At 36.5% G+C, this 9,057-nt stretch overlaps 1 protein-coding gene across 1 annotated transcript; it reads left to right on the top strand.

Annotated features, from left to right (window-relative positions):
• The first annotated feature begins 7,790 nt into the window (after positions 1-7,790).
• LOC143891656 (EPIDERMAL PATTERNING FACTOR-like protein) lies at positions 7,791-8,674 on the top strand. Its single transcript, XM_077396201.1, has 3 exons — positions 7,791-7,896; positions 8,203-8,246; positions 8,339-8,674. Exons 1-3 carry the CDS (start codon positions 7,791-7,793, stop codon positions 8,561-8,563), a joined length of 375 nt encoding a protein of 124 aa, XP_077252316.1. The 3' UTR covers positions 8,564-8,674.
• The last annotated feature ends 383 nt before the right edge of the window (positions 8,675-9,057 follow it).

Below are 9,057 nucleotides of genomic sequence, written 5' to 3'. Positions count from 1 at the left end.
AAACAAATCGTATCTTCAATCTTCCTACATCCCCATGCAATAAAAAGTCTAAAGTCAAACTGTACAAAATGCATAGTTCCATACATCCCACTGGTACATGTGTTATGGGATTCACATCTGTTCCTGGTTGTCCTGATTAATTGGCACACATGCTCTGCTGTTTTTTCTGCCTTGGAAAATCTCTTCACCTGTTGAAGTTATGAATTTTTGAGGTTGACTCCTAACTGCATTAGTGTTTGTAGTTCATATATAAACAGGACCGAACCGATTATAAATACGATTAGGCAAAATATCTACATTTGGTGAAGGTTGGGTAAAACCCGAACCGAACCGATTATATATGGTTCGGTTCCAAACATATATGGTTCGGTTCTGGTTCCAATTTCAGGGAACCGATTATATATGGTTTGGTTCTGGGTATACCCCAAAATCGAACCGAACCGAACCATGTCCACCCCTAATTTTCTCTATTTTTCTCTTTATCTCTTTTTTTCCAAATTATTCATTGATAGAGTCGTAATGGATTTCACTACAAATGTTTAATGTTTATTTATTGATAGAATCACGAGGGATTACTAAAGACGTCTACAAATTACTATCAAAGAGTGTTCTTGACAAGGAAGAGAGATCGAGAAGAAAGAACATGAGAAAAAATAGGTTCTATTTTTCTCAGAAACTTGGTTTTATGCAATGTGAAGTTTGAGGAGAAATTGGACTAATGAAATAATTTCAATCCATGACAATAAAGGGTGAAATAGCTCGCAATAGACGAGTTAATTAGTTAAGTTATTGTACATGAAGACAACACGGACATCATTAGAAGATTCAGAATGGGAAGAATCCAAGATAAAAGCAAAATAGTGCAAATTTTTTTGCAAACATATTTCATTTAAGCCATGGTATATATGAATTAACTATATAGTTTTTGGGATTATTTTAGGATTAATCTTATTTTATAATAGTCAATATTCATTAATAGATGATATGAGAAATTTGTTCAGGTGGCTTTACTTAATTAAATAATTAGTATACTATATATATCTCAAATGATTCTCTCATTAGGAATAGGAATAGATGATGATGCCCAGTAACAACAACCTTGGACTCCTTTAAGGACACACCCACAAGCTAGCGATTGTCGAGGTTGGATGATTATGAAATTACATTCTAAAATGGTGTGTAACATGCTTGAGGTAGAAGCAATAGAACTAGCCATGTTGGTAAACTTTTTGTTACACATGCATCACTTTGAGTGCAAGAGTCCTACTATAATTATTTAGCAATCAATGTAAAACCTTCTTGGGTTTGTTTGTTTCTTTCAAAATAAGGTGGAATCAAGGAAACAATCTGTAATGGTATTATGGTGGGTGTCATTTTCAGATAATAAAATGTAAATCAGTACATAAATATAGTAAGTGAGAAGCTTTTGAGGGAAAGTGACAGTAACTGCACACCTACATCCACCACTAACCCAACAGCCAAAAAAAGGAAAAAAGGAAGTCAAATGATACCTGAAATGATTTTGACTGATCTATTTTATTGCAAGCAAAGTACAAAACCATCCATATAAAACTGGTCAATGCCACAAAAGAAATCAAAATATAGAGGTGTGAAGTTTAAGCGGAAGTGTTTTAGTTTTGTTGGTCCAAAATTTAGTTTTAAAGACATTGGTATGAAAGATAATAATCCATTTTGAAGGTGGGAAATAAACTTCAGTCATAGATTCATATGCATGAGGAATGATTTAGTATAATTAAGCAAATTATATTACTCCAAATTTCAGTGGGCACCACATGTGATGACGTTTTGACCAAGAATGCACGATTGCTAAGTTGGCTTTACACACAAATTAAGTGTATTTTACTTTCACTATAGATTTAAATTCTCTCTCTCTCTATCTCTCTCTCTCTCTCTCTCTCTCTCTCTCTCTCTCTCTCTCTCTATGAATATGAAAAACTAATGATACCCCACAAAAGGTGAGATGTAAAGAAGTTGAAAGCCCTTTTATGAGATCTCACACCTTTCCTTCTATCAATGGCAATTCCAATGAGAGAAAAGCCTCTCTCTCTCTCTCTCTCTCCCCCCCCCCTTCCTTAAAGGGTCAACCTATCTTTTTGCAAGTATTTTTCAGCTTTCTATAGTTCCAGATCAACTTGCCATTGTTCCAGGTCACAAGCCTGAAAACAAATCGTATCTTCAATCTCCCTACATCCCCATTCAATAAAAAGTCTAAAGTCAAACTGTACAAAATGCATAGTTCCATACATCCCACTGGTACATGTGTTATGGGATTCACATCTGTTCCTGGTCGTCCTGATTAATTGGCACACATGCTCTGCTGTTTTTTCTGCCTTGGAAAATCTCTTCACCTGTTGAAGTTATGAATTGTTGAGGTTGACTCCTAACTGCATTTCTGATACCGTCCCCTCCGTATTTTGATACGGCACTAGGTTCTCTCTCTTCTTTTTTTTCCTGTTTTTTTTTTTTCTGTCTAGCTTGTTGATGATTTTGCACAATAATTATGAATACCGCGCACTTGATTGATATGAAAACATAAAATAGATAATTAGTAATCTTTTCGAAGTGGTGAGATGAAGCATGAAGTAGGCCGCTCTCTTTAAGGTGAATTTACGCCGTGAATTTGCACATCTGTAAAAGAAACTTCGGTGCAACAGATCCGAACACAATCACCCTTAGAATAAAACAGCCTGGCACATCGCGGATCTCTATATGTTGTGAAAAAACCCAAATAGCAATATGTGATTTCAATGGCAAAGTAAAACAAAAGAATAAACACAAGCAATCACACAAAAACATAAAAATTTACATGGTTCGGCAAAAGCCTACTCCACGGCAGAGGCGACGAGAAAATCCACTATAAGATTCAAAGATTAGAAGATCGGTCTCTCTCTCACAAAACCCACTAGAAACCCTAGCACACCCTTTTCCCCTTTCTTTAGAGCTCTCAATCCTCTTTACAAGACTTGCTCTTTAATAAGCCCTAAAAGACCCTTTATATAAAGCGGGCTTTAAGTTAGTCTTATCGGGCCGAAAAACACATAAAACGGGCCTAATCCGGGTCGCACACAATATTGCGGACCCTAAACGGGTTTGAATTCAAGACACCCAACCCAACACTATATGATATGCACGGTCGAATAGATTTGAAGCATCGAACATGGAACACTTATGATTGCCCCAAAAATTAAGAAATAACGAAAAAGGAGGAAGAGAATATTCGAAACATAGAGCACTGAGAGTAATAGACAGCGAGAGAGTGTATTAGATATTGTCGTTTCTGTTGTGTAAAATGTGTTTCATAACTTGAAAATGCACTTGCGAACGCTTACGTGATTCAACGGTCGGATCCAAGGAAAAATGAACGGTCATATAAGATATCCAACGGTTAGATGTTCATAAAACCTATTTATTAAAAATGAAAATCAACAGAGGGCAAAAAGCTTCACCACACATGCGTGAACCGAACAGAACCAGGCAGGCAGGCGCGTGTGTATAGTGTGTACACACCAGTTAATTGGTTTTCTAACCAGTTTAGCCAAATCCATCTCAAGGCCCCACATGGTGGCCCATGCGCGTAGGATCCCTTTCTCCCCTTCCCATTCACAAACCAGGAGGAATGGGATGCCATATATACCCATCAAGATTACTCACACTTTCCATCGTGGGACTAAGGATTTTTACATTGGGAAGAGTGAAAACACAGTTTTTGAATTTGGGTGGCAAAACTATAAATAAAAAGAGCTCTTTAAAAATAAATTTTAAATCATTTTCTTTATATTGAAAACTAATATACCTATCTTTGTGATGTAGACTTCCTATGCGTGTGTGGGCGTTTTACTAAGGATGAACTACAATCACACCTACTAGTGCATATCGGAGAAGATAAATGGAAAACATCCTAGCAGCTTTTATATTAAACCTTCTTGTTTACTCATCTTTTATATTAAACATAAATCATCATCATAGCAGCTTTCTAAAGATAACCGCCAAACTTCTAAAAATTATTTGTATGCTCACTATTTTCTCTATTATTCTCTTTATCTCTTATTTTCCAAATTATTGATTGATAGAGTCGTAATGGATTTCACTACAAATGTTTAATGTTTATTTATTGATAGAATCACGAGAGATTACTAAAGACGTCTACAAATTACTATCAAAGAGTGTTCTTGACAAGGAAGAGAGATCGAGAAGAAAGAACATGAGAAAAAATAGGTTCTATTTTTCTCAGAAACTTGGTTTTGATTCTCAGTATCCTGGTTTTATGCAATGTGAAGTTTGAGGAGGAGAAATTGGACTAATGAAATAATTTCAATCCATGACAATAAAGAGTGAAATAGCTCGTAATACACGAGTTAATTAGTTAAGTTATTGTACATGAAGACAACACGGACATCATTAGAAGATTCAAAATGGAAAGAATCCAAGATAAAAGCATTTAACACAATTCATCTTTGTTGTGCAAATGAGATAATGTGCATCACTCTTCATGAGGATTCTACTCCTAAATTATGGAAGAAGGGTTTTGTTAACGAGTGCCCTCGTTAAGGTGCATTGGGAAAGGAATTCTACAAATGTTTTGATATAAATGACTCAAAACATTTGTAAAATTCTCAAACGGTATGAAAAATGATTGGAAAATTCCTATCCCAATGCACCTTAGGGCACTCGTTAACAAAATCCATTGAAGAAAGTTGAAAGTATATGAATGGATAAATCCATTACTAGTTATAAATTGTTTCAAAAGACATAATGTATTGATTGTGGATAAAAGCTGTTAACTTGATGCACTACATAATCACTTTTAATATAATCATTACTCAATTATTATGACTAGTAAGAGTGAAGATTGAGGAAGAAGTAGCATCCCTGTCTCATCTTATGGTAATTTAGTAACTACTCTTCTATTTGGAAAAGAAACTATCAAGATAGATGGAGTCACTACACCTCTCTTGGAAACTAGCATATGCAAGAAGCATATTGATGAGGATCCTCAACCATAAGGATTTGTGATTGTGTACAATCCACAAAAGAAAAAGCTAGACTTAAAAGACTATTAGGGGCAATTTCATTGGCTAATGTGTTCTATCAGCACCGGAGCTTTTGGCTTTACCTAAAACCAATACGCCAAAATCTCCATAGCTGATGCAACGCGTTAGGCTGAGCACTTTAAACTTGTCTCATATTGGGCTAGATCGCACCTAGTCCTATACCTATACCTAGGCAGGCCTTCACTTGTGACTGTAACTGTTTTCAGTCACGAGTGTGAATGACCGGGCATTCAAGGAGCCCGGTCATTCACACTCGTGGCTTTTACAAGTGTGGAACCTTGATTTTACAAGTTAAAACTTGGATTTTAAAAGCTAAAATCCTGGCTTTTACAAGCTGAAACCTTGATTTTACAAGTTAAAACTTAGATTTTATAAGCTAAAACCTTTATTTTAGGATCATAGATTATAAAATCCAGGTTTTAACATCTACAATCTAAAATTCATGTATCCAAACAGCTACATAGTGTATGTCATAGCACTCTTCATCCCGTGAGCGGTCTCACGACATTCCATTCTTTATCTTCTGATTCCACCGAAACGGGCTAATGTTCTGCCACTGGGGGGAAGAAAATTGATAAATTCAATGAGTTTTGACTCATCAAAGTGAAAATCCAATGGACATGTAACTTTCTATCATAATAAATTAATATAAGGACCTTCTAGTTTCAGGCTAGCAGACAGCGAATCATCAAATCACTCACAAATTACCTAGAAAGGAAGAGAAGAAAAATCCAACAAAAACCACCAAAGAATCCTAATAAAAACACAAGCCCTTTTGACCATGAAAAACCTCATTACAAGAAGGGAATCCTTAAAAAACACCCTCTTGACCATAAAAAATAATACCCAAATCCCCCTTATCATTGTTTAATGAATTCCTATGCTTTTCATTGATTAGGTCCAGTCTTAATAACCCTAAAAATGCCCCCAACACTCTCAAAAGTGAAACCTTCAAAACTCACCCAATTCTCTCCTCATCATTGCTTAATAAAATCCTCTTTCCCGTATTGCAGTCTCAACAACCCTACAAAAGGTTCCCAACATTGACCTTGCATGCGTATTATAATTGCACAGCCTTAGCTTTTTAAGTACACAATCTAGCCGTCAAAGGTTATTTTGGTTCCAAAAAGCTACATGGCGATTAAAAAAGAAAAGACAAGCTGAGTTAGTGCAGTTACTGAAACATGCAATGGACAAATCGAATTAACTCAGTCCCCACTCCTTTCTCCACAAAACCCATCAAAGATTTCTCATTCTTTTTCTCAAGTCACTTACCCTACAAGTAATTCTCACCCCATAGCTTCTTACCCTATGCTCTTTCTGGGGTTTCTATCTCTGCTACAGAGGTTTAGGAATTCGTTCTCTTCTGCTGTTGCAGTTTTGCAGAGCTTTTTTTTATGATGAAAGCTGACATTAGCACGTCCGTACTTCAAACCCATATACCCAAATGGAAGAAATTACACATAATGGAACAAAAAAGCCTCACCGAATAAAGAGGAGAAATTAGAATCCTCTGCACCATTTCAAATGGGGGAATGATATCAGCACAGCCATGTTTTAATAATTGCACTAACCATCTTGTCTTTTTATTACAAGTCCCATAAAGCTCTCACAAACCAATTAAAAAAGAAAAGAAAAGAAAAGAAAAGCTGAGTTAGTGCAAATATTAAAACAATGTTGTGCTGAAAGCCTGAAACCATTTCCCTTTCAAATGGGTGCAACTCCAATGTAATGGACACGTGGATGGCTGATGATTGATCTAGATCGTCCAAGTAGTGGGCGCTACAACTGATTCCCATGGTCCAAAAACTTACTATGGTTAGATGATTGTAAGGGTTCCACAAATAGGACTTGAATCAATGATAAATGTTTGAACTAATATCCATTTACATGACATTAACACAATCTAGACCATTCATAAGGTGCATCTATGAAGTGCCATTGAATAAGATCAATCTCATCCGACAATCCTAGCCATCCAATTGTAGGAGCTGAATTTATGTCGCATTTTTCAGTGATTGAAGTGAGGATTTTTCAACCATGTTGCACTCTTGTACATGTAAAGAGAGGAGAAGGGAAAGTCACCAACTTTGTTAGTCCGAGGACTAACAGAGTTTTTCTAAATCATCTATGCAATGGAAATGCCATAAACTCCTTGTATCGAAGAGGTAGTGTTTATGGTTTTCAAATGGGTTTTTTGGTTTCTTACTGTAGCTGAAAGAATGGCTCTGCAGTCAAGAGATTTCTCTTAAATTCTCAGCACATAGGGGGCGTAGGTTTAGACCCATAAAAGGACACTGTTTTCCTGCACAAGTTTATGTAGACTACTGAAAATTGACCATCTGTCTAAACAGAGAGAGCGAGAGAGAGAGAGAGAGAGAGAGAGAGAGAGGGTGGCTTGAGATTGAAGCTAACAGAGAGAGGAGATTGAAGAGACAGAAAACGGCTTGAATGCTTGATCATATGGGTTTCGAGTGTATTGTCCAAGAAAAGATTTGGGGGATTTAAATTACTTGAATGTGAAGCAATATCAGTAACAGAGAAAACCCAGGAGAAGAAACAAGCCAGAGAAGAGAGGAAGAAGTAAAGTTGCTAGCTTTTTGGAACTTTACTATGATATATTGGGACAATCATTCCTCTTGAAGTGATTCAAACTCTCTCTCTCTCTCTCTCTCTCTCTCTCTCTCTCATCATTATAGTCTTCATCATCTTATCATCATGTGGGCTGAGCAAAAGAAGATAGTTTGGACTGTTCTAATAACAGTTTTACAAATCATGAGTTGGGTTTCTGCAACTAGCAGGTCTCTTCCAAATGATGCTCAAGGTAAGGCTCCATTTATCTCACTTCATTTTTGGTAGAAAGCTGAATAACAGACGCTTCTTCTAACTTTTACCACAACTCACTTATTATTCTATTCACCAACTTTTACCTCAAATCATTTATCAGCTTTTTACATATATAGAAGATAAGCCATGTAGCTTTTTGCAGTAGCAAACATATACTTACCATCTTTCACTTAATATTTAATTTCTTCCTTTGTCTGCCTTTACCCAAAGCAACTCAAGTTGAGACTTGAGCAAAACAGTACTAACACACTCAATTTCTCTGTGCTTTTTATTAAAAATACAGGCCAAACTCCTCAGTCCTTTCAAGCTGGATGGAAATCAAAACAGGTTCTCTCTCCCTCTCTCTCTCTCTCTCTCTCTCTCTCTCTCTGGGTCTGTTTATTTTGATTATTTACTTTTTTCTTTTCATTTTTATTAAGGGTTTCAATGGAGAGAAGATGGAAGGGAGAGTGCATGAAGAAGTATTTAAAGGGCTTGGGACTCTTGGGTCCAGACCACCAAGCTGTGATCACAAGTGTGGAAGGTGCAATCCATGTGAAGCCATACAAGTGCCCACAACCACCGACCGTTTGGGCATTCAATATGCAAACTATGAGCCAGAAGGCTGGAAATGCAAGTGTGGGGGTGGTTTCTTCAACCCATAAAGACAATCAGAGAGTTGCTGACATTTTTCTACAACGATATCATCTCTCAATGTACAAAACCCAAATTCATTTTCCATTTTGCTGGCATGCTAAAGGAGTTTTGTGAAAAACAAAAAAGTATACATCTTTAGAGGTCGGGAGGGATTGTTTTTTAATATTCTTTCTCTTTCCTTGTTCCATTGGTCCCAAGACCCAAGAAGCAGAGCATTAAAAATATCACATAATATGGCAACTGAAAAAAGGGTGACATTTTTCCCTTGAAGAAACAAAAGGAGCTTGTTGGTTCTAAGAGAAGCAGCAGTGTGCTGTAAATATCACATAATATAGGAACTAAAAAAAGTCTCTTGGAGAAACAAAAGGTGATGTTGACTCATGGGGTCATCGTCCTTTTTTCCATGGACAAGAAAACAACGTGTGAGAAACTCATGGTTCTATGACCGAATTTTTGTGTGGTAAAATAGAATCAGAGCTTTTGGATGCCAAAATTTTTTGGT

Source organism: Tasmannia lanceolata, unplaced genomic scaffold (genome assembly GCF_043159265.1).
Source record: "Tasmannia lanceolata isolate RefF3 unplaced genomic scaffold, GAP_Taslan_0.1 ptg000015l, whole genome shotgun sequence".
NCBI classification, from domain to species: Eukaryota; Viridiplantae; Streptophyta; class Magnoliopsida; order Canellales; family Winteraceae; genus Tasmannia; species Tasmannia lanceolata.
This window is presented reverse-complemented; position numbering and strand designations above follow the sequence as displayed.

Excerpts from the sequence above, each read along its gene's own strand:
- LOC143891656 (XM_077396201.1), top strand. The coding sequence starts at position 7,791 with ATGTGGGCTGAGCAAAAGAAGATAGTTTGGACTGTTCTAATAACAGTT. Across the intron at positions 7,897-8,202 it reads TCTTCCAAATGATGCTCAAG|GCCAAACTCCTCAGTCCTTT; the intron begins GTAAGGCTCCAT and ends TTAAAAATACAG. Across the intron at positions 8,247-8,338 it reads CTGGATGGAAATCAAAACAG|GGTTTCAATGGAGAGAAGAT; the intron begins GTTCTCTCTCCC and ends ATTTTTATTAAG.